Below are 26604 nucleotides of genomic sequence, written 5' to 3' on the forward strand. Positions count from 1 at the left end.
TCTTGAAATCAGTGAATAACCCCTAACACGCCTGTGATTCATTCATTCCTGAGCATAATTTTGTTTTTTCTTTATTTCTCTCTGGAAAAAAATTGGCAGCATCTCACTGGGGTGGGAGAACTGCAAAGGTGAGGTAACAGTTGGTAATAATAATTAAAAGGTGCAAGTTCAGAGAGAGATCCAACATCTGTATAAAATTACAAAAACATCTGCATGTCCATCTAAAAACAGATTGGTTGCAAAAAAACTGTGGTGTAAATATAGGAAATTCTGCAGCAAGTGTTTTGTGCTAGTAAGGTTTGAAGTTAAGGGGAGCTAGGCAGCATCCAAGAGATTGTATCTTCTAAAATGGAGCGATGCATACCATATAAACAATTCTCTCAACCCATTTTGCCAAGGTTTGAACTTCTGTTTTTTTTATTTTGTTTTAAAGGTTGATGGAAAATTGCTGTGTTGGCTCTGTACTCTCTCGTATAAGCGTGTTCTGCAGAAAACAAAAGAACAGAGAAAAAACTTGGGCTCGCACTCCTCCTCATCTTCAACTTCACTGCCTGAAAAAGACCTCTCGAAACATCACCATAGTAGTAGCCGTCACAAGTGAGTGCTACTACTGATTTTTAAAGCAAGGGACACATAAACATCTTTACTTCCATGTAAGGGCCATTTTGTTATAATGTGGTCCCTTTAGTTATTGGCCCTGAATTTCTGATCGGAGACTTCCTGCGTGCGGATGCCTCCGATCGGAAAAAATCTACACACTTACCCTCTGGCTCCGTAGGTCCCAAGACTTCTGATCTTGGGCCTCTGCTCTACGAAAGGTGCAGAGGCCCAGGTATCCCAGGTGTATGCGGTTCGCAAGCGCCCCTGGGATTATGTGGGCCATGGGGAACCAGTCAAAGAAGGGAATCCCCCTTCACACTTTTGACAGATCCAGACAGACAGATCTGTCAAAAGTATGAATGGGGATCACTTAAACAGTTAAACATTAAATAATTTTTTTTTAAATCACGTTTAAAATTAGTTAAAATTAAATTAAATATTAAACAAAAATTAAATTTTTTGGAAAAAAATCAAGCTTTTTACGGAGCTAAAAATAATTTTTTTTCAAAAGTATTTTAAAATTATAAATGAGTGAAAACATTTAAATTTTTTAAAACTCTTATGCTGGTAAAAGCAGTCCATATGCCTGCTTTAACCAGGCGTAAGATTTTTAAAGGTTTTCAGTGGGCAGAAGTTGTGCAGAAAGCAGAACACTGCCTGCGGAGGCCCATCTCCCGGGCAGGCGGATGATCTGTCAAGAGGATTCTTAACAGATTGGAAATGTCGGGTTTTAGCGCATGCCTGAAACCGGCACTTCCGAGGACCTTACGGGTGCGTACACATCTCGTACGCACCCGTGGGGGTCGGAAAATCCAGCCCATTGTCTTTCTAGACTTTACTCATTTTTAACATGCTATGACATTTTAAATCATAAGTATTAGGCCAAGTTGATTGGCATACATTTCTAACCAAAAATTCAATCAGCATTTTAAAGTGTAGGTGCAGACGTCTTGAAAGGTACTATATGTATGCAAGTTTTTTTTTAATGAATTCATGCTTAATGTCCTATTGAAATGTTGAACTTTAGACAAAAAGAGCTCAATTTTGTTTTTTACATACAGGTATGGAATAGAACATTACTTAAGAATTTGATTATGCTTAAGCATATTTCCAATATTAGCTATGTGAAAAATTTCTTGGCGCCAGATTTTTGCATTTGGGATGGAACCCAATTTAGCTTGGATTTCGCCTGTCAAATTTTGTTTTGATTTGGGAGCCATGCAAATGAGGAAAATATGCCATATGATGAGTTTCTCTCATTTATGCCATTAGCAGTTTTGGATGCAAAGGATGCCTCTGTCCCTGGCGTCGCATGTTGCTAGGGATTTAATGGGGAAGAAGGTTTTGAGTTAAAAGGTCTGTGTCTTGAAAGGAGTTGATTGATTTCAGGAAACTGGCCTATAGTGAAACCATCCAAATATTTAACTTTTGGGGAATCTTGGTCTGATAATGTTAGCCCACTTGCCCCAAGACGCGAACTCCCTTTCAATTCCTTTCTCTTTGTTCCAACTCCTCTTTCCCATCTCTGCCCCCTTCCTGGCCTCAAGTGGGCATCTAGCTTGTAGTGCGAGTGGTGTACCAATAGTATGCAAATGCCCCTGACCGATCAATCCCAAAAATAACTTATTTGGCACCCTTAACATTCTGGTGCAAACCAAATGTTGCAATAAGCTAGTCTGACCAACATAATCTGTACGTACAAACATACGAATATATGAATAATGACAGACCGGTAAAGACCCTCTCGTACAATCCATCGAGCCCATCCCACACAATTGCGATACCTTGTGTATCACTATGTGTACACTCCACCCCACCCGAAACCATGTGATAAGAACAGAAGACGTAGGGGCAGGAGTAAGTCATTTGGCCCCTTGAGCCTGCTCCGCCATTCAATAAGATCATGGCTGATCTGATCTTGGCCTCAACTCCACTTCCCTGCCCGCTCCCCATAACCCGCGACTCCCTTAGCATTCAAAAATCTGTCTCTCTCCACCTTAAATATATTCAATGACTCCGCCTCCACAGCTCTCTGGGGAAGAGAATTCCAAAGATTCACGACCCTCTGAGAGAAGAAATTCCTCCTCATTTCCGTTTTAAATGGGTGCCCCCTTATTCTGAAATTATGCCCCCTAGTTCTAGATTCCCCCACGAGGGGAAACATCCTCTCTGCATCTACCCTGTCAAGCCCCTTCAGAATCTTATATGTTTCAATAAGATCCCCTCATTCTTCTAAACTCCAATGAGTATAGGCCCAACTTTTCTTCATAAGACAATCCCTTCATCTCTGGAATCAACCTCGTGACCCTTCTCTGAACTGTCTCCAATGCAAGTACATCCTTCCTTAAATAAAGAGACCAAAACTGTACGCAGTACTCCAGGTGTGGTCTCGCCAACTCCCTGTACAGTTGTAACAGGACTTCCCTACTTTTATACTCTATTCCCTTTGCAATAAAGACCAACATTCCATTTGCCTTCCTAATTACTTGCTGTACCTGCATGCTAACTTTTTTTGTGATTCATGTACAAGGACCCCCAGATCCATCCGTATCTCAGCATTTTGTAATCTCTCCCCATTTAAATAATAATTTGCTTTTATATTTTTCCTACCAAAGTGGATAACCTCGCATTTTCCCACATTATACTCCATCTGCCAGATTTTTGCCCACTCACTTAGCCTATCTATATCCCTTTGGAGATTCTTTGCGACCTCCACACAATTTGCTTTCCCGCCTATCTTTGTATCATCAGCAAATTTGGCTACATTACACTCGGTCCCTTCATCCAAGTCATTAATATAGATTGTAAATAGTTGAGGCCCCAGCACTGATCCCTGCGGCATCCCACTAGTTACAGTTTGCCAACTTGAAAATGACCCATTTATCCCGACTCTGTTCTCTGTTAGTTAGCCAATCCTCTATCCATGCTAATATATTACACCCAACCCTGTGAGCTCTTATCTTGTGCATAACCTTTTATGTGGCACCTTATTGAATGCCTTCTGGAAACCCAAATACACGACATATACTGGTTCCCCTTTATCCACCCTGCTTGTTACATCCTCAAAGAACTCCAGCAAATTTGTCAAACATGATACCCCTTTCATAAAACCACGCTGACTCTGCTTGACTATATTACGATTTTCTAAATGTCCTTCTAACACTTCCTTAATGATGGATTCCAGCATTTTCCCAATGACAGATGTTAGGCTAACTGGTCTATAGTTACCTGCTTTCTGTCTCCCTCCTTTCTTAAATAGGGGCGTTACATTTGCGGTTTTCCAGTTTGCTGGGACCTCTCCAGAATCCAGGGAACTTTGGTAGATTACAACCAGCGCATCCACTATCTCTGCAGCCAGCTCTTTTAAGACTCTAGGATGCAGCTCTTTTAAGACTCTAGGATGCAGGCCATCGGGTCCAGGGGACTTGTCCACCTTTTAGTCCCTTTAGTTTGCCTAGTACTTCTTCTCTAGTGATTTCCCCCCCCCCCCCCCCACCCCAATAGCTCCTTGATTATCCATTATTGGGACTTTACATGTAATTTTTTGACTGAAGAATTTTATGGAAAATTTAACAGACTTGACCGCATATGTTTCAGAATCAGCAGCCTAAGCCCAGAGCAGCAGCATGGAGTGTGGAAAATGAGGTAAATATTTAGCTGCTGTGTTGTAAAATCCTCTTATACAATTGTAAGCTTTTTTTTGTTTTAAGCGTTTTATATTTTCTTCTACCCTACATCCTTTCCTCCCTAACCGTAATAGAAATGTTTGTTGTACTGTCTTTTGTGTCTTAATCTATCCATTGTCATTTTTTAAATCATCATCTTCCTTATGGAACTTGGGCTGGAATAATGTTACAGGAAACTTTTTTTTATCCGGCACGGACGGGACCAACGTGGTGCCGGTTCATCAAAAATTCTGGATAACCGAACGCTATAATAAAAGATGGGGAGAGCTGACCGCTCCGTATAAAGCAACAAACCCTGTTGCTTAGCAACAAGTGTAGAACAATGGCCACAAGTTCCAAGCATCTCTAGCTTAACAACAGCTGCAGCCACACCCTTGCACAGCAACAGACGGAGGAAGGCAAATACAATATGAAGTAAAACCTACTCCTGAATTTTGCCGGTTAACCGAGATTTCCGGTTATTTAGGTGCCGGTAAATCGAAAGTTTCCTGTATGTATATTGGATTTCCCAGTAACAATTAGGTTTTGCTCCTAATATGTTGCACCTTTCTGATTACATTGAATTTAATATAAATCTACCAGATTAAAATAACTGAATAGTTTAGGAGACTGGGTAGCATAGTGGTCTTTAAAAAGTTGTATTTCCACTTTTGGGATGGTACACCATATGCAGACCAGATAGTTGGGATGAAATTATCGTTTTCCTCTGCTAGCTATAAGGATCTTGATTGAGTTCAAGTGAGTGCTCTATCCTTGCACGTCTCCACTCTAAATTTAGCACTATTTGTCAGTCACCGCTTGGCTACTATAGCGAAATTAAATGGTGTATTCCTAAAGTAATGGATGCTGTTTTAATATTGGAATTAAGATGCATTGTTAGGATAGTGCTTCAGCAGGTCACTGCTCAATCCAACCTGGGAATGTTTATGTCCTTCATCGAGATGAAAACAGCATTTAAAAACAACAACTTGCATTTATATAGCACCTTTTAACGTAGTAAAAGGTCCCAAGGCACTTCACAGGAGCATTATCAAACAAAATTTGACACTGAACCCCATAAGGATATATTAGTACAGGTGACCAAAAGTTTAGTCAAAAAGGTAGGTTTTAAGGATCCCTTTAAAGGAGAGGCAGAGGGATTTAGGGAGGGAATTCCAGAGCTTAGGACCTAGGCTACTTAAGGCACGGCTGCCAGTGGTGATGCGCAAGAGGCCAGAATTGCAGGAGCACAGAGCCCTTGAATGGTTGGAGGAGGTTACAGAGATAGGGAGGGGTGAGGCCATGGAGGCATTTGAAAACAAGAATGAAAATTTTAAAATTGAGCCTTTACTGGATTGGGAGCAAATGTGGGTCAGCGAGCACAGTAGTGATGGGTGAACCAGTCTTGGTGTGAGTTAGGATACGGGCAGCAGAGTTTTGGATAAGTTCAAGTTTATGTAGGATGGAAGATGGGCTGCTGGCCAGGAGAGCATTGGAATAGTTATGTCTAGAGGCAACAAAGCATGAATGAGGGTTTCAGCAGCTGATGAGCTGAGGCAGGGAGGGAGACGGACTATGTCATGGAAGTGGAAGTAGGCGGTCTCGGTGATGGAGAGGATATGGGCTCGGAAGTGGAGCTCAGGGCGGCAAAAAAATTGAGCTGTGACTGGAAGTTGCTAAATGAAATCAACTACAGTGGCTAAGTTATGAATTTCAAATCCTGCTGAGTACTATCTTTAATGTACTGCTTAACACGTTTGTGTAAAATTCCTATGTTATTTTAAGTCATTAACTCTTTTTAAATGTAGTTAATCACTTAATAGCACATGTAGGAATTACAGGAACACATCAATTGGCATGCTAAAAATGGCACCCGGCAGAATTTCAACTCCATTCTGTTTTTGGAACTTTTGGATTTTAGTAGAAATTGGCAGGATGGTGTTGTGTATTGTCAGGATTCTGCTAAGATCTGTGAACTATTCTGTTATCAGAACTCCTTAATTGAGCTGTAGCCTTAATTCCTCTAGGATCCATCCTCTTGTGTAGTTACTTAATCTAAAATCAAAATCTGATACATTGTCCTTTACTACTTTTCTTTCCCTGCAGATGAGTAAGCTTTAACTTTCAAAACGGGTTCTAACCTATGGGTTATTAATTGGAGGTAGACAATTAAATGTTGTCTGGTTGCATTTCATTTGAATGAAATTGAACTAAATTTGAATGGAGTCCCTCGATGCAGTAGACTTGTTTTAATTCACTACTTGGGATCCAAGCAAATTTTTTTTTGAGTGGATGGGTGCGCTAATGGTTTAAGAAAAGGCCCTTTTTGATGCATTGCGTAATGCCTGGCTTTGATTTGCATGTACAGGTTACCAACAGAACTTAATTCTGCATAGCTTTTGCTTGTCGTTCCTGAAATTTGTTCATTCTGAAATTGCTTGTTTTAGATTTTTTTTCATTAATTTCCTTTTTAAAATGGTGTATTTCACATGTCTGAACTGGTGGCTGTTCAGGCTTTCTCCAGTGTAGGGATAATTTCTGTTGTCTTTAACCACTGCCTCAGCTTTGAGCATTTGTGGCAACAAGTTGTGTTTCTTTTTACAGCTACTGCTGTGAAGCTGTATAAGTTCTAAGGGTGAGTAGCAGAAATGACTCCACCAGATGACACAGCAACACCAAAGACACTTTGTTTACATAACAATTAAAACATGAAGAACTACAGTACATAAAGACTAAATATTATGTACAAAATTGCTCTATAATCTCTACAGACTATAAAGGAAGATTTGTACATTTGTTGATATCTGAGTTGGTCCTTGTTTCAATGTTTTATGCTTTAGAGCTGCTGGTTAGAGATGGCTTGGGCGCAGCCATGACAATAAGAATGAGAATAGTAGGTTACGGTCAGCATTGTGGCCATAGAACGGAACTTCTTCATATTCCCAAAGCATGATGCACAATAACAAGGGCAACAGAGATACTTGTATAGGGTAGGTATTCAAACTGGAGTCCCATTTGGGGAAGGTGCGTTCGGGAAGAAAGGCAGATTTCAATTTTTTTTTGGCATCTGTTAACTTGTTAGCACATTATTTCTATTGTTGTATTGTTCTAAAACATGTTTTTAGTAAGTTTATTATATGGGATACTGAAGGAATTTTCAATGTTTGGAGCTCCTAATTGATCCAAATGATACCAGAATTAGCACCTCCCCTCCTGGTTCTTCTATACTATCACACCTAACCTCTCCAATGCTACCATATTCCAAACATCGCATCCCATTACCACCTTTCCACGATTGTTGCACCCAAACCCTGGAACCCCCTCCCACCATTGCCTTATACCACTGCCATCCCACTGCTCGCACCTCATCCCATCAGTCTTTCTTGCTCATCACCAAACTCTCCGCAATCCCTAACTGCATTCCCCCAGCCTTTCATTGCTCTCCATCATTCATCCCAAAGTCTTACTTTTCCACTCGCTTACCACCAGCAATCTCTTTCCCATTCATTGTCCGCAATCTCCCTGTACCTGCAACCTTTTCTGCTCTTTCCTTCCCTAATGTTTTGTCTCTCCCAGTCATCCAATGCAACCTTTCCACTGCCTATAACACATTAAACTTCACGCTCCCTTTTTTTGAAAACAAAATTTTCCACTAAGATAGTCTAGGACAGATTTCATGATGTAGCGCTCCTGCACTGAACTTTGTGATGTAGCTTAGCGCACTCGATTTACAGTTTGCCCAATTTTTCACCAATTGAAATAAAAGGACGGAAAATAGGCACACTGCAGAGCAGACACACTAACTTCTGAACCTGCTATTCTGGTTGGTGTCTTCTTGGTGCCAAGAGTACAACATCATGAAATCTGCCCCTGTGCTCCAACTTTTATTTCTCTCTCTCTCTTTAAATATTTCACTAATGAAGCTCCCATTTCCCTGTCACAAACCTCTAATTATATAAAAACCACCAATAAAGCATTTCATGTTTTTCAATTTTCATTTGAATTTCTATACTCTGTTGTTAGTTTTCTTTTTAACTACCATTGCTTTTATTCTCAACATCTTTAAATATACCAGCACAATAATATATGATCTATTACAATATATCATCTTCTTTATCCAACACAATATGTACAGATATGCACATAATCATAGAATCTAAGTCTGAAAATACCACTAACACTTTGCATAGTGCTGTGTAATAACGCAATAATATGTGTATACCATTACATGAAATATCTGCCGACTCACCGTGAATATCACCACAGGAGATCCATTAGTATAGAATAATGTAGACTGGGGTTTGTTACAAAATAATAATGCATCGTGGAATTGAAATGACTTAATAAACCAATCAGCTCAACCCTAATGACTTACTAGCTTGGAATGTCTGTTATTTTTAATATATGCAAAAATAGTTTTTTTTGGAAAAGATGCTGTGGTGGACACCAACAAATGGTCTTTTCCTACTTAAGTTCAATGTAATTAGACTAGAAGTGATATCCTAGAAGTGATATCCGGATTTGTTACTGGCTGCAGCAGAGAATGCTATTTCTTCAATAATAGAGAGAAAATGCTGGAAATACTCAGCAGGACAGGCAGCATCTGTCAAGAGAAAAACAGTTAACGTTTCAGGTCGATGACCCTTTGTCAGAACTGGAAAAAGTTGGAGATGTAACAGGTTTTTAAGCAAGTGTAGGGGCAGGGAGAGGGCGGAGGGGAGGAAAGAACAAAAGGAAAGGTCTGATAGGATGGAAGGCAGGCGTGATTAAGAGACAAAAGGGATGATGGTGCAAGGCAAAAGGAGATGGTAATGGGACAAGTTAAGAAACAAATGATGACTCTAGATGAAGTGTAAATGGCAGGATGATCAACAACTGCCATGCGAGAGAGAAAAAAATGATAGGGGCAGAGGTTATGGTCTGAAATTGTTGAACCCGGTGTTGAGTCCATTAGGCTGTAAAGTGCCTAATCGAAAGATGAGGTGCTGTTCCTTGAGCTTACATTGAGCTTCATTGGAACAGTGTAAGAGGCTGACTGGAAGCTCGGGGTCACCCTTATGGACTGAACGGAGGTGTTCTGCAAAGCGGTCACACAATCTGCATTGGGTCTCCCCAATGTAGAGGAGACCCCATCGTGAGCAGCGAATACAGTATAATAAATTGCAAGAAGTACAAGTAAATCGCTGCTTCACCTGGAAGGAGCATTTGAGGTTCTGGACAGTGGGAAGGGAGGAGGTAAAAGGGCAGGTGTTGGTGATAGAAGAGTGGACCAGAGTGTCGCGGAGGGAGCGGTCCCTTCGGAATGCTGAAAGGGGAGGTGAGGGGAAGATGTGTTTGGTGGTGGGATCACGCTGGAGATGGCGGAAATGACAGAGGATAATCCGTTAAATGTGGAGGTTGGTGTAATAGATTCCTCCTCTCCCTGCCCCTACACTTGCTTAAAAACCTGTTACATCTCCAACTTTTTCCAGTTCTGACAAAGGGTCATCGACTTGAAACGTTAACTCTGTTTCTCTTTCGACAGATGTTGCCTGACCTGCTGAGTATTGCCAGCATTTTCTGTTTTTATTTCAGATTTCCAGCATCCACAGTATTTTGCTTTTGTAATGCTATTCCTTCTATCAATTCAATTAACATTAACTTAAGCAGCGAGAATTAAGTCCCATCATTGTGTAGTGCCAAAACAAAAGCACAAAATAATGAAATCTAAATCTTTGTTGAATGGCATTAAAATATAAAGGCACACAACATCCTTACTTTGTTGATTGATGAATTAATCTGTACAGGTAGTTTAGGTACAGTTTGATCAGTGGCTGTAAACAAGCATGAACACTCGATTGATAGCTTGGTACACAGATGACAATAAAAATGCCTTTTTAGTTGTGATGATAGCAACATCTATAACCTGTTAAACCTTAGACAGCTATAGTCTTCTGCTCATCTTAATCATGTTTTAATCTCTGGGGCATTATGGTAGCTCCTTGCTCCCTGTTACAGCATGAACGGCTGTTTGAGGTCTTATTACCCTAAGATAAAACCTCAATAATGGATAACAGGCGTACAAATTAACTTTTTCTTCCCAGAACAGAGTGACCTAGGATTTGAATCCCATTTTATACCAGTTGGGTTTGAATCTCCTTGATTATTCACAGTCGGCTTTAAATGGGCATCAAGAGGTGAGATTTACTCTAATTAGAATCTGAGTTGTTAACTCCATGTTTAACAACTAATACAGATTTACAGCTGTACTGTGAATGGGGCTATAAAGTGGGATAACTGAATCAGTTCTTCCATGCATTGAGAGTCTTTGCCATTCCTTGCCTAGTATTCCTGCCACTAATTCTAAATTTTCAATGTATTTTAATGAAGTTTTATTGGTTTATATTTAATTCAGTTTACTGTATATGTTCAACCGATACTTCTCAATTGTTTATTTTGCTTTCATGTTTTCTTGTTTAGGGTTAACTGTGATTTTATAAAAGTTGCCTATAAATTAAACATTTCTTATTGTTTACAGCCATAAATCGTCATCATCTAGTATTCAAAATGAAGCTCCAAAGAAAAAGCCAAAACTTGAAACAAAGCCCTCCAATGGAGACAGGTAAACTGCATTGGCTCTCTTTGGAAATTAAACTTCTGTTTTCTTATTTGTGATGGGGGGGGGGTAATTTTTGTAATCAGTACAATTTCACAAGCCATTCAGGTAGTGCATTGAAGTAACCAAGCCTAGAAAAGTTACTGTCTTAGCCATACTGACCAGGAAGATGCTAAATTTAAACCCCTGTCTACGCAATGTTAGCTGATTTCATCTGGAATGGTGCTAAAGTTCTTGGGTGAAGGAAGGAAAATTGGTCAGAGTTCCTGATTTTTATACAACAGCCTTTGCTGGAAGTATGCATATGTGGCTGTTGGGTGAGGACAGGGTCTGGTTCAGTGGTGATGTCTTCCATGGTTGCATAGCCTACCGACACTCATTGTCCAGACTCTTGTATGAATGTTGGACTCTCGAATCACATGCTGGAGAGTAACCGCTTCCTTTGGAACTGTACTCCAGTAAAGAGAGTCAGTGCCTTCAGAAAGGAAAAGAATTTCAGAGAAATTTTTTTAAAACATGGCACCATGTATACCAGGCTGTGTAAAGTCAGGAAACCAGGCCATGATTTGATGTTCTGTTGCATTTCAAAGTTATGAAATTGAAAATTAAATCCCCAACTTGTGCAGCTGCAGGGTAATTAGGCTGATTTGAATGCTTTTTTCCCCCTTTACCTCCTTTCCTTATTTCTCCCACTTTCCAAAAATTTGAGGGATTCCTCAGCTACTGATGATGTTGTTAAAATAGGTGAGTGCACATTCATATCCATTAGGATGGAAACTGATTTAAGAGCTTTATGATAAGGTAGAAGTTTTTTTTTTAAAAACTGAACATTATTACTACAGGCTTCTGTCATCCCTAAAGTTATAGTCAGACCAAGTTTAAAACATGGTCCTAGATTTTGCAGTTGGTGGCATACCTATGGAGTACGCCACCAGCATCTGAATAGAATGCGAACTTGCCTGATGGGAACTTCCTTCGCAAACTTGCTCTTTGATGCTGCATACTACAGGGCATCCCAGGGGTGCAGCGTGTGCGGAAGTGTACCTGGAATCACGTGGGCCTGGTGTTCCAATCATCAAACAGAAGGACCAGAATTTTCCGTGGTGTCAGCGGGTGGGATCAGTGGGAAATTTGATTTTTTTTGACCGGGCTGGGATCCCGCCGCAACGCACCTTTCCCAATGGTGAGTGTGAAATCTTCGATTCGACCCAACCCGCAGAAGCGGGCGACCCAATTAAACCAATTATTGGGTTGTTGAGAGACCCTTAATAATGCTTGCCTTTTAATTGCTCGCCACGGGGTCCACATTGCTTGGGGACCATATTTCTGAACCTGAGGCGGGAGTTGAATAGCTGTTAAATCAGTTGATTAGTTGACAGCTTGACATGTGCTATAATAGCTCCCACCTCACAGCTGTTCACTTTCCAAGCACAGAAGCTGTTGCTTACTCCATTTGGAACACAGATTGAGCTTTATACAGGCTGCAAGTGTTTGGAACAAACTCTCCATCCAGTGTCATCTCATTGGAACAACCTCTCACCATTGACAGATTGCTTCTTTCATCTGTACTTCACCTGCCATCTATTTCATCAACATGGGTGCCCTTTATACTGTCTCACCTTGGTCCTCAGAATCCGACCATGATCAGCCCCGACACCAGCAGCACTAGGCACACCAGCAGCACCAACAACAACACCAACCTTCTTGCAATCACCTGATGTTGCACAGTACAGAGGGCATCAGCACCCAAGCACATTGCTGCCTGGGATGGCCTCACCATGGCCAGATTTACTTCACTTGACGCTGTACACCCTGGCTGCCACATGATGCGCCAGGTTGGCACCACCCCACACCAACACCATAAAGCATCCCTACCATGTCCAAGCCATTCCTTTCACACTCTCTACCATTGTGGGGGGTACTGTTATGTCTCACCATTAACTGCAGCTCACTAAGCCACTTCCAAAGGTGCACACAAATCTGTCCAAGAACGGAAAGTGTTGAAAATAGATTTTTATGTTTGACACCACATTAACAGAAACTTTACATACACATTGAATAAAACACCCAAGTAGCTACCCTTGTATGTTGTTAGTTGGTATGATTGCACTAGGATGAGGGTGAGTGTGAAGGGTGGCTAGTGAGGTGGGATGTGATAATGTAGATAGAGAGGGATGGGTGGGGGTGCAAGGTAAGTTGGTGTGAGTACGATGTGCAGGAGTAGGGTAGGGAAGGCAGAGTGATAGGGATGTGATGAGAGGCACAGCAGGATGAAGGTGAGTGTGGTTTGTACTAACCTTTCGTGATCTAATGAGATCACTTGAAAAGTTTGTGCCACTGCAGCCTGGTCCTCCCGACCACATTCCTGCTTGTGACCTCGTGTGCAGTGTGCAACCAGGCTGTGTTGATCTCGTGGGGAGGTCTTCTGCCCATGGGAAGGGAAGAGAAACTCCGTGTGCTGTGACTCCCTCCATAAGCATATGGAGGGAGTCATGGGAGAACCTGGGTGCTGCCCTGCACCTCTCTCCAGTGAACACTGACAGCACAACTGTCAAAAGTAAGGGGGCCATGGTCCCTTTAAGGAAACTGGCTGATGAGACGCATCATGAATGATGTCACCAGATCTGCTTCCTCTAATTGGACATGGAAACGTGCTGGGTGGGCTTAACAAGCCCCATCAATGTAAATTCATTTTGGACAGCGGGATGGAGCCAACAGCGGGGCTGCAACCCGCCATTGACATTGCTCGCACCGAACCCGCTGAGGTGAGCAAAATCCCGGCCAAGGTCTCATTCATTTATGATCTCCAGAAAGAGAAAAAACAAACCTTCATTACTAGAGCCTTCCGGGAGAAACATCTATACTTTCAGTTTGGAATTTTTATAAGCTTGCGCTCCACATAGATGCCAGCATTTAGGTTTTCAATGTCAGTGCGGTGTCGGTGCGGATGTTCTGTCAAGTCGGAACTTGACAGATCGCAAGTTTGGGGTGTAGTGCATGCACAAGCAGAAATCCCAAACTTGCTGTGCATTTCAAAGGCAGTATGATGGCATACTCTCGGAGCATACCGTTATACACACTGCAAATTCTGGCCTGTAGTTTATAAAAGATTTAGAAAACCTAAAATATTAACATTTATTTAGTGTTCTTTTACAATTTTTATTGTAAATCATCATTATAAATAGTTAACCAAGGAGACTCATTTAGTGCTGAAATTTGATTGCTTAGATTTTGTCTACCATTAAGACACCATTTAGCCTTTGGAATGTTCGTCAATTTTGTATACAATTTGACAGTACAATATATGTAGATTTTGTAAGGTGCTCCACATTCTTTGTGATCTGCCTGAAAATGTCACATTTCATATAACCTTTTCCTCTTGGTGAGTATGTTGGTGGAATACTATTGGAACGGCTCCTGCTTTGTGTAGCCTGGTAGTGGGAATAGGCCACTGTCATAAACCAGCAGTGCTTGGGTCACCTTATCCCTGCCATCATGTTCCCTGATGAGCAGCCCCGATGTGACAAAAGATCAGTGAACATTGGGAAGAACAGGAATCCATAGGAGGCGCGGAGGATCGGATGGATGCATTCTGGGAGAAGAGAAAACTTTTTGGGGCTGAGCGTGGCTTTTTCTATTAAACTTATTTTTTGCTGTCTCCTTGGTTGTGTACAAATTGTAGATAGACTTGTAATGTGTTTCTACTGATCTTCTTGGGCAGTCCCTCGGAACCGAGGATGACTTGCTTCCACGTTAAAAATGAGATCTCGGGTGACTTGAGTCCAATGCGGGACTTACAGTCTCCGTCACAGGTGGGGCAGATGGTAGTTGAAGGAGCGGGTGGGTGGGGTGCTTGGGTTGACGTGTGCTGCTTGCGCTTGGCTTCCACTTGCTCCCGGCGAAGAGACTCAAGGTGTTTGGCACCTTCCCGGATGCTTCTCCACTTTGTGCAGTCTTGGGCCAGGGATTCCCAGGTGTCAGTGGGGATGTTGCACTTTTTCAAGGAGGCTTTGGGGGTGCCCTTGAAGCGTTTCCTCTGCCCACCTGGGGCGCTCTTGCCATGTCGGAGCTCCAAGTAGAGCGCTTGTTTTGGGAGTCTCGCATCGGGCATGCGGACGATGTGACCCGTCCATCGGAGCTGATCGAGCGTGGTCAAAGCTTCGATACTGGGGATGTTGGCCTGAGCGAGAACACTGACGTTGGTGCGCCTATCAGCAGGATCTTGCGGAGGCAGCGTTGGTGGTACCTCTTCAGTGCTTTGAGGTGCCTGCTGTACATGGTCCATGTTTCTGAGGCATACAGCAGGGCGGATATCACTGCTGCTCTATAGACCATGAGCTTAGTGCCGGGTTTGAGGCCCTGGTCTTCAAACACACTCTTCCTCAGGTGACCGAAGGCTGCACTGGCACACTGAAGGCGGTGTTGGACTTCGTCATCGACATCTGCCCTTGTTGACAGTGGGCTCCCGAGGTATAGAAAGAGGTACACGTTGTCCAAGGCCTTGTCGTGGATTTTGATAATTGGGGGGCAGTACTGTGTGGCGGGGGCAGGTTGGTAGAGGACCTTTGTCTTACGGATGTTTAGCGTAAGGCCCATGCTCTCGTACGCTTCGGTGAAGCTACTCTAGAGGCACACTAGAATGGCCTGTGGAGAAGTATTTGGTTTCAGAAGTATGGTTTAAGCTTACAATTAAGATCACTCGCAAACCTAAGTAGCATCACTTTGGGATTACACATTGTGCTTCATTCATTACCACAGCACTGCTGAAGAGAAAACTAATGAATGATGAGAATACAGCTCTCATTTTTCCAATGATTTAAATTATTATATGCTAATAACATTTATTTATGCTTTAAAGATCTTTCATTGTTATTGAATTATACAGTGTAATGATAACTGAGACCATTTATATAGTATACATAAACCAATAAAACATTTAATAAAATAACACTTGATGTGTCTTCTGAATCTAATGATTCTGTTAATTTTGTTATGAAGGTGGAATATTATGATCATCCATTACTTGGTCTTGTTAGTTTTCTTCTTGAGTAAATCTCTAGTGTGTTGTACTGTAGGGTTTTTTCTTACATTGCAACGTACTGAAAATAATTAGCCTTGGAGAAGTCTGTTGCATGTAATTTCTGACATTTTATTAACACTTGCATAGTATGGCACATCATTTGCAAAAAGTTAAACATTCCTGAATTGTAGGTATCTTTGTATGCAGAAATGCAGTATGATTTACTGAATTGTATTATCAGAGCTTTCCATGCAGCAGGAAACCAAAAGGAATAGAGTTTCTGCTTTGGACGTTTTTTGCTGGTTCTGGTGCAACTTTCTCCCCCCCCCCCCCCCCCCCAAACGAGTTTCAAACTCATTTGCATATTGTCAAATGCAAAATCTGGCAGCGTTTTAAAATGTAATTTTTGGGGAAAAAACTTGTTTTAAAAAACATTGTGATCTATTGTGGCAAATAATTTTGATAATACAGCTGGAAATGGGTTTATCACAAAAATAAGCATTTTAAATCCGTGTCAATCCGCCACCCATGAGTAACCCGATTTAAAAATTTTTTTTTTTTAAATGACTGACTGAAAATTGCTTCAAAAAATATACAAAACTATTTTTTAGTTCGGTTGGAGTACAGTAGTGAGTTCCTTAGTAAATTTAAAAAAAAAAAAATTGAAAACCTTTCAAAACGTACCTCTTGGTGTCCCTGTGCCCAAAAGATCCAGCTTAATTTTTGGAGTCTCCTCGACTTCCTGCAAACGAGTGCAATTAGCGGAAATTCCTAATGGTGATTAATTCACCCTGGAGGCAGGGCCTTTTACTAGCAGTGGATTTTAAAACTAGCGCAAAAGATCGCAGAAACTTGAGTTGTGCTTAAATTCCATGATTTTTTGCGCTGGTTATGCTGATATCTGGGGAATTGCGCCAAAAAAAACCTACACAATCGAGCAGAAACACCAGGCCACAGTGCTTCATTTCAATCCTATGTCATGTGATTTACTCTCGGCCATGTGGCACAGAAGCTTAATTTGTGTTAGTGGCTCATTTCCTCTCGTTAAACTGGCCTGTTTAAATATATCTGAATACAGTACTGCTTGGTTGCCTTTATTTTCCACCAGCAAGATTTTAATGTCCTGTTGCAGAATGATAGATTGATAAATCCACATGCTGTTTTATATAGTTTGATGATTTACTTGCAGATAAAATTTTATTGAGTTTTTTAACAAAATTTTGAGTCCTCCTCATGTATGGTTTTGTTTTCCAGCATTTGTTTAGGAAAGGAGTAAGTAAGAAAGATGTGTTTGTATAGTGCATTAAGATGTCTCAAATGTCCCAAAGTGCTTCATTTTTTGAAATGCAGTCATTGCTATATAGACAAATGATACCACAAGCAGCAATGAGACTGATAAATTAACTTCTTGATGGTGTTGGTTGAGGGAGGAATGGTGGACAGGACACTAGCCCTTGTGCTTTGAGTATTGTTATAGGTGTATTAACATCCACTGAAACCGATAGATGGGGCCTCTGTTTAATGTCTCATCTGAAGGTTGCACCTCTGACAGTCTCTCACTACTATATTGAAGCATTGGTCTCGATTATGTGTTCAAGTGCTGGAGTAGTGCTTGAGCCCACAACTTCTTGACTCAGTTGAGTGTGCTACAAACTGAGCCAAGCTGACATCTTAACAATAGTGAAGAAAAGTAATACATTTCTATTGAGATTTTTCCAAATTTGTGATTTTATTTTATATTAAACTATATTTTGTTTTACTAGCAGCTCATTAACCCAGTCAATGGACTCTGGTGGGACAGACAACTTTGTTATAATCAACCAATTAAAAGAAGAGGTGATGTCTTTGAAGAGGCTTCTGCAGCAGAAAGAACAGACCATCTTGGAAAGAGATAAAAAGGTAGATTAAACAGTAACAGGTACTGTCCATTATAACTGCAGGAAATATAGACCAGAAGGTCCTGGGTTCAATTCCTGGTCTATGCTGAGTTAGCTGATCATTGCTAGGACAGCAGTTGGGATGTTACATTTGGCCCTAGTACCCCTTGGTAAGGGGAGAGAAAATCAGCCACCATTCCTGTTCTGATTGCTGTCGAATGTCTCTTGCTGGAAAGCATGTGTGTATGGATGTCAGATGAAATAGGATTGTGTTTATAATACTATATATGATTAGTATTATATAAATTAATTAGCAGTGCTCACTTTTGTGAAGAATACCTACTTGGACAAGGTACCAGTTGGTTCCTTCATGGAAGGAAATTGGAAAAACAAAGGCCCAGATATTCCGATCCCTGCGGGTGGGTACGCGCTGTGTACCCACCTGTAGGGACATTGGCGATGCTGGTTTCAGGCATGCGCTGAAAACCGGCATTTCTGATCTATCAAGAATCCTCTTGACAGATCCAACGCCTGCCCTGGAGAAGGGCCTCTGCGGGTGGATAGTTCTGCTTTTTGGAGACCCTCCACCCGCAGAAAACCCTTACAATTCTTACGCCTGGTAAAAGCAGGCATAATAAGGCCTACTTGTACCAGGATAAGAGTTGGAAAAAAAAGTAAGAATTTTTTTTCACTGATGTATCATTAAAAAATACTTTAAAAAAAAGTACAGGAAACTTTGTGCTATCCGGCACCGACGGGACTGAGCTGTTGCCGTTCCCTCAAAACTGCCGGACACACCAGCGTTAATGTTGAAGCATACGGAGCTTTTCATCTCCGTATCTGACAACAAACACTGTTGCTTAGCAACAGCTTCTAAACAGTCGGCCCGTACCTTGGAAGCGTCTCTCTGAAGCTGTTGCTAAGCTGCAGAGACTGACTGTTGGGGGGGAAAAAGCCACGAGAAGAAAAAAACCGAACAAAACGGCTCCTGATTTTTGCCGGTGGCTCAAGCTTGCCGGACATTTAGCCTCCGGATAACACAAAGTTTCCTGTAAGTTTATTTTTAGCCCCATTAAAAAAAAACTTTAATTTTTTTTAAAATATTTAATTTATTGTAATTTCAAGTCATTTTAAAAATGTGATTTAAAAAAAAAAATGTATTTAAAGTTTTACTATGATTTTGGGGTGATCTCCATTCATATATTTGACAGGTCTTCCTGTCAAGTGTATGAAGGGAGATTCCCTTCTTTAATTGGCTCCCCATGGCCCATGTGATCCCAGGGACACTTGCGAACCGCATGCGCCTCTGGGATATGTGTGCCCTGCACACTTGGAGTTCGAGAGGCCCAGGAGTGGAAGTGTGTGTGTCCCGGGAGCCCTCGGGTAAGGCGTAGATTTTTACCAGATCGGAGGCTTCCGCACGCGGGAAGCCTCTGATCGGAAAATACGGCCCAATGTTTTAAAAATATATTTATGAAGCATTTTGTAGGACAAACTAGGGTTTCTGTGCTTTTAGTACTTTTTTTTAAAAATTTCTTCAAAGCTGACTGAGTTGAAGGCAGATTTTCAATACCAGGAGTCTAATCTTAGAACAAAAATGAACAACATGGAGAAAGCTCACAAAGAGGCAGTGGAACAGCTACAGGTATTTACCAGTTTTTTAAATATTTGCAATTTTTTATTTTGTCTGCATTAACCTGACTTTACATAATTGTTTTATAAAAATAATAATCACACTGAAGCTTAAGCATTTACTTGACACATCTTGCAATTGTCCAGCTGATGCCTGGTGTGACATGTCTAAATCCCTGCATGCTGTTCTCCTGATCCTTTGAAACTGTCCTTGGAAGCACTGGGAGGGGGGTCTGGCATCAGTGGCTAGTTCTTCATCACCACAGTCACAATGTTGTCAGGGCCCATAGCCTTTGCTGTGTCCAGCTGTTTCTTGATGACACATGGAGTGAATTGAATTGGCTGAAGACTGGCATCTGTGATGGTGGGAAACCTTGGGAGGAGGCGGAGAAGGATCGTCCACTCGAACACTTTTGGCTTAAGATTGTTGCAAACACTTCAGCCTTGTATTTTTCCACTTGCATGCTGGACTCTGCCATCATTGAGGATTTAATGTTCATGGAGCCTCCTCCTCCAGTTAGTTGCTTAATTGTGCACTACCATTTGTGACTGGATGTGACAAAGCTGTAGAGCTTTGACCTGATCCGTTGGTTATGGGATCACTTGGCAACCGAAGCATCCTATAAACAGGGCTGTTTGTTCACCAGGTTGGTACCTCATTTTCAGCTATGCTGTTTTTCATAGGTGTTGCCTCTCACGAATGTTTGTCTAAGAAGAGTTTATAACAGAAAACTGATTTTCTTTTTAATGCATTTATATAAATGTCCTCATTTGCCTGAAGTAAAAGGTATGAAAATTCAATCTGTTAGTTTCAAAGTCTTTTGAAAAAGCAAAGAAACACACAAATCCTGACCGGATGAGAGGACATACCCTTCAACTCCTGTTGGTGCAGATTGTGCATTGGGAAATCTGCAAAATGTACAGATGTGATTGAAAGTTCTTTCTAATTGTTATATTAAAAGTATGCTGGGTTTTGAGACAGACTATGACCTTAAAATAAAAACTTTAATGGAAGTATTGAAAGGCATGAAAGATAATTCAGTAGGGAAATGTGTAGTTTTTTTTTTTACCTTGTTTTGTTTAAAACCTTATTTTGGGCATCAGAAATTTGTTACTGGGGGGGGAAGTGCAGTTTTTTTTTTCAGAAAGCATTTTGAGTGATTTGTGGGCAAACTATAGCAGCACTTAGTGGTGTGGTAAGTAATATAGAATTTACAGCACAGAAACAGCCCATTCGACTGGTGTTTATGCTCCACACGAGCCTCCTCACACTCTCTACTTCATCTCCTCTCACCATATCAACTTCCTTCTATTCCTGTAATAATTACAGTTGACATTTTAACATGAGAATTACAATTGGAAATTTTTACATAGGTTACAGTAGAGCTCGAGTCATCCTCAAGATTTTTAATAAGGTACAGTATATAGATAGATGTACGCAATGAAATACTCAACAAAAAAAAACCCATGTGAAAGCACTTTTAAATCCCTTGATTAACAAACAAGTTAAAAGTTACTCTTTTGCAAACAGCATTTAAAACCATTGCCACAAATGTCATGCCTCAATCCCGTTAGAGACTGCAGCTATATTTCTCATCAGTGTAACCTAAATCCTCTATTAGTTGCCCATTGGATACCTACAATATCAGAGATCCCTGTGGCAGAGCGGCAAGGAAGAAATCTGACCTGGACAGTCTCCACATGATGAAAAAATGTTGCCCTTTTTGTAATGAGTACTTGAACAATGGTTAATCTCCCTAGATTTTTCTCTCAAATATTTGGGTTAATTCATTAAATGTGGTATCTCATCTGTTATCCTCTATTAACCATACAACTCAAATCCAGTTACATTGATTATCCAGTACACACTATAGTGTGGATGGGGACCTTTTCAGTCTACTTAGGCTGTTATAATGGAGTTACTTCATGTATTAATGCAGAGACATGAGATGGCCTTGACTCTAAACTGCTTTGAATCTTTTTTGTGATGCACATTTCTGATAATTTAGTATTAAAAACAATAGTTGTGTTTTTAAACTGGTCATTGTATATTTACTATTTTTTCATAGGCCAAAAATCGAGAATTGCTGAAACAAGTTGCAGCATTGTCCAAGGGTAAAAAGATGGAGAAGACTGGAAACGTACTGCTGTCTCCTTGAGGGGTTCCTTGACAGATGCATCATGCAAGTGAAAGTAAATACTGCCGTGGTTGTTGAAACTTACTGTGAAGTCTTTAAATATTTTTGCACCCTGATTGTTTTCAAAGTGGCTAGATTTAGTCTTTTTTATATTTTTAACTAGCAATAAGAAATGTACTGTTCACAGAAGACAAACCTATCTGACAGACAGAATATTGAATCCCCCCTTTTATTATCATCTTGAATTTGGCAGTTTAAAAGGGGACAGTGAATGGAAAATAATAATAGTGCTTCAGTCTATTACTTTCTACAGAAAAATGCTCTGAGTTACCTCGCAATAAAATACTAAATTGAGTCACTTTTTGCAATGGTTATTGTTAGGTTTTCTGTTAAATAAAAGTCTTACTATAAAACTAAGGTCTGGTAAAATATTCCTGCTAATCAGAGTTCCTCTAATCCTGACTATAATTGAGTTTTAGCATGAGTTAGGGCAAAGGTTTAATTTATAATTGGAGGTTTGAATGTAAAATATAAATTAATTTCCTATTTAGGGAGTGCTGGGAACACCTTTATCCAGTTGCGTTGTAGAAGAATATAACATGATTGGTATACATGATACTTTATGCAAATCAGAACTAATAAATGTATAAAACTTATACACTGAAAACAATCAAATCAAATCAAAAATCAAATCAACTTTTATTGTCATTGTTTGTGCACAAGTGCAGTACAACGAAATGTAGGCTTGCGGCTCCTGAGAGTGTACATTTGGATTAAGACATTTAAACATTCAACATACATTTGGCTTGTAGTATATTAACATAAACATAACCATAACCATAATAAAGTGCATTGGCAGATGTGCAGGCTTTAGAGTTTATTTGTGGAGTTCAGTAGGATGACAGCCCTGGGAAAGAAGCTGTTCCTAAATCTGGTCGTACGGGTGCGAATGCATCTGTAGCGTCTCCCAGATGGCAGGAGGGCGAACAGACTGTGGCTGGGGTGGGTAGGGTCTTTGATGATGGACCGTGACCTCCGTAGTCAGCGTTTCTGGTATATGTGCTCTATGGTCGGTAGCCGGGTGCCGGTAATGCGTTGGGCAGTTTTGACTACCCGCTGCAGGGCTTTCCGGTCATGGTAGCTACAGCTGCCATACCATACTGTGATACAGTTTGTCAGGATGCTCTCTATTGTGCAGCGGTAAAAGTTAGAGAGGATCAGGGGTGACAGGTTACATCCCTTCAGCCTCCTTAGGAAATATAGGCGCTGCTGGGCCTTCTTCACCAGAGAGGAGGTATTGAAGGACCAGGAGAGGTCTTCCGTGATGTGGACTCCGAGGAACTTAAAGCTGTCCACCCTTTCCACCACAGCCCCATTGATGTGGATGGGGGTGTGACTTCCGCCTTTCGACTTCCTGAAGTCCACAATGATTTCTTTGGTTTTCTTGATGTTAAGGGCCAGGTTGTTATCGGCGCACCACTTCACGAGATGCTGGACCTCCTCCCTGTAGGCTGACTCATCGTTGTTGGTGATCTGGCCTACTACCGTGGTGTCATCCGCAAACTTGATGATGGTGTTGGAACCATTAACAGCCACACAGTCGTGGGTGAAGAGGGAGTAGAGGAGGGGGCTCAGCACACATCCTTGCGGGGCCCCTGTGTTCAGGGTCAGGGGGGGGAGGTGTGGTTACCTAATTTGACAGACTGGGGTCTGTTTGTTAGGAAGTCCAGGGTCCAGTTGCAGAGGGAAGTGTTCAGGCCAAGAACGATAGTTTTGAATGCTGAGCTGTAGTCTATGAACAGCATTCTGATGTAGGTCTCCTTACCATCTAAGTGATTCAGTGCCGAGTGTAGAGCAGTTGTGATTGCATCCTCCGTTGATCTGTTTGCACGATAGGCAAACTGGTGTTGGTCGAGAGGCAGGAACACTGGCTTTGATGTGGGCTAAGACCAGTCTCTCTCAACACTTCATTATGATGGGTGTGAGTGCGACAGCTTTTCTTTTGGAAATTAATTTTCTCAAATGCTGTAGCATTTTGAACATTTGATGTTTCTGATAATTTAACTAAAACTAGAAGTGTTTGAATGGGTGGAAAACTCCCTATTCAGCATCATTTCATGTCGCTTTCACCATAATTGACAAATGTGTGATTGTACATCTGTATGTGAAATTGTTAAATTGATTGATAGAGGAAGTTACAGGATTGCAAACTAATGTATGTATGCAAAAAAAAAATAGGAACTTTAGATATGAGATTAGTGAGCTCTCCCCATATGACACACACAAGTTGTTTTCCTTTCATTTAAAAGAGCAACTCCATATACTGCACAATTATAATTGTTTCAGTCTCCATCCGAGGAGCATGCCATATTATTTTCTCCCTTTTTTCTCTTTACATTTGCATGGTAACCAACTTACAAATGGTAAATGAGCCCTGAATTAATATTCTGTTGGAGAGGAAGATCAACATCTTGAATTATTGGTGTGTATACAAGGTTTTTGTTTTTGTTTGATGAATGAAGCTTATAAAATGGATGGGACTCTTGAGATTGATTTATGTGGTAGAGTTGGAGTTGTGCCTTAGGGAAGTTAGCTTTATCTCGTTTTACATCTAATGTTAAAGGAAAAAATGTTTAAATTTGTACAATGCATATACATTGTTGAAAAATTGTTGCTGTAAATGAACTATGATCCAATTTATATAATCAGATAATTCCGATGTTCCAAAAAAAACTATCATTAGCACAATCCTATAATATTGAGGCTATAACACATTAACTAATAGTTCTCAAATCCCTTTCATAAAACTGTTATAGTAAATGGTGAGCTGTCCCTTTTAAACGATTCTTAGTTTAGCTATACTATATATAGCAAAACCGCAAATTGTGTATACAATATAAATTTGTACAATTTTTTAATACTCAGCATTTTGATAAAATTAGATTTTCATGTAAAGGTGCTATTGAATAACATGAAATGGTCAACTTATCTCATTATTGGATTTAATTATATTTCTTTGAAAACAATATTCACATTTTCTAAATTAAAGTTTTTAATTTTTGTACAATTTTTTTAAAATTTCCCCTAAATAAAAGCCCAGTGTTACCTGTAGGATCTTTTTAAACTAGAAATAATGCGACAATGTAGGAAGAAAGCCAAGAACGTTTCTGCAGCATTCAGTCAGATGTATGACACTTGTGCTTTCAACAACTTGGTAGTTAACAGACGGGTATGAAGATATCTTTAAGCTCTGGGTGTAGAAAACAATTATTTTATGTACAGCCTTTTGATTTCATTTATAATTTTTAAAAAATTATAAAATTCTACCTGAGCCTTGTATTCTGGCAATACCAGTACAGGCCATATGTTGTTGACCATTATTCTCCACCAGCATTAAGTTGAGTAGGCCATATAAAGCTATGCATTTAAAACCTATAAAAATGTCAATGGCATCATTTTTTGGTAACTGCAAAACAAGAAAAAATTAAATATCTACTCTATCTCAGGCTGATGCAATTAATACTTGATAATGTCACAGTGCAATTCTATGAACAGGCTTTAAAACTTCTAGTAGATAACGCTTTGTAAGGGGCATTCTAAAATTATTACAGAATAATAAATGCAAGGGTAAGTTTTTGTTTGAACTCTCTTGGTTTCATAGTGATGTGGAAATATTTGGTAGCTTGTTACTCCAGTGCGAGCATGGTTAACCCTAGGGCCCATGAATTACCTCTGCTAGAACTGATGCAAACTTGATAAAACTAATTTTCTAACACATTTGATGAGAACAGACTGATGCAGTATTTTGTGTGTAATCTGGAGCATATTACAAAAGTTGGTAGAACAGAATTGGCAGAATGTGATATAACCATGTGTAAATTGCCATTGACCTCTACCAGTAACAGTGCCTTGTCATTCTGCAAGTTTTTAAATTTGGCATACATTCTGTAGTTGTGGTAATACACTACCATTTGTATATAAAATTTTGCTACTGCAACAGTTTGCATATTTGTAAATGCTGTTTTTTTTTGCTGTAGAGTGGTTCCATGTTTTTAAACTTCACTTTAATCATGTAATTCTATGCTTTTTCACCTGAGGCTAATTCTAGTTACATTATGTATATGAAGGATTATTATCCTTCATGTCTGGGCTATAAACCTTGATCAGATATGTATACAATGTAATTTATGAAACCGGGTGCATAGAATTCAAAGGCTTCACAGTATTTAAACCTGGATGATAAATTTTAATCATGTACTGAATTTTAAGGTTTTAATATGGTTTTTATTTGTTTTTACCTCCATTTATTACTTGAAAATTTTAAGTTGTAAAATAGTCTGGGATGTTTCCTTGCTGCAATAGACATAGACTTATGCTTATTTTTATTTTATTTTGGAAAGAAGTTTCCTGTATAAGTGGTGAAACTGCAAGGTTAAATTGTACTGTACTTTTATGTAACCATAAACGTAAGTTCATTAAACTTGTGTTCTTTCTAATGGAATAGGATTTAAGTCAAAGCTGGCAGTTGTATATTTTAAAATCTCACAACTCATCTTGTATTTCCTGTGTTTCCTCCTTAAGGAACTGTATACATTGAAATGCTTGGAATGTGTTCCTCAGAATTTGTAACTGTACACAGGAACAGACTGAATTCTGTAATCAGACATTGGTCAACAACTGAAATTTTATACTTGTTTTCTAAATCTTGACAGTTTGAAATAAATCTTCTTAAAATATTCTGCTTTAATGTCACATGCTGTTTTAGGGGTTTCTTTTTATTTTCTTATTTGGGGCGGTGGGTAGTAGTACTCCATCACTGTTTATCTAAAAAATTATCAGATTTTATGTTAAACTTGATAAATTATCCTTTTAGGCACTGAACTCTCTTTGTAAATAAATGTTCAGGAATTCCCTGATGGCTGAGTTTTTCCAGTGAGAAGCTGAGTCTCAGACTAGGAAAGTCCCAAGTCTGATCCCTAGTCTGTGCTGTATCACACTACAAACAGATATTGCACCCTAACACTGATGCTATGAAGTAACAAACTCTGATGGCTGATCAGAAGTTAGATCCGATCCA

The 26604-nt window shown here is 40.1% G+C and overlaps 1 protein-coding gene across 4 annotated transcripts in view; it reads left to right on the forward strand.

Annotated features, from left to right (window-relative positions):
* fam76b (family with sequence similarity 76 member B) overlaps positions 1–26263 on the forward strand; it is a 44596-nt gene extending 18333 nt beyond the window's left edge. For 2 of the 4 annotated variants that reach the window (XM_085998750.1, XM_085998752.1), the window contains 6 exons: positions 434–597; positions 4198–4245; positions 10783–10866; positions 17644–17779; positions 19301–19402; positions 21459–26263. In XM_085998750.1, coding sequence (XP_085854876.1) covers positions 434–597; positions 4198–4245; positions 10783–10866; positions 17644–17779; positions 19301–19402; positions 21459–21548 — 624 coding nt within the window. In that variant the 3' untranslated portion in view covers positions 21549–26263. The remainder of the gene's footprint in view (positions 1–433; positions 598–4197; positions 4246–10782; positions 10867–17643; positions 17780–19300; positions 19403–21458) is intronic. The other 2 variants (XM_085998753.1, XM_085998751.1) reach the window with 1 other exon arrangement.
* The last annotated feature ends 341 nt before the right edge of the window (positions 26264–26604 follow it).

The sequence above is a fragment of the Somniosus microcephalus genome, chromosome 10 (genome assembly GCF_052327205.1).
Source record: "Somniosus microcephalus isolate GS21.2 chromosome 10, FLI_Smic_1.0, whole genome shotgun sequence".
NCBI classification, from domain to species: Eukaryota; Metazoa; Chordata; class Chondrichthyes; order Squaliformes; family Somniosidae; genus Somniosus; species Somniosus microcephalus.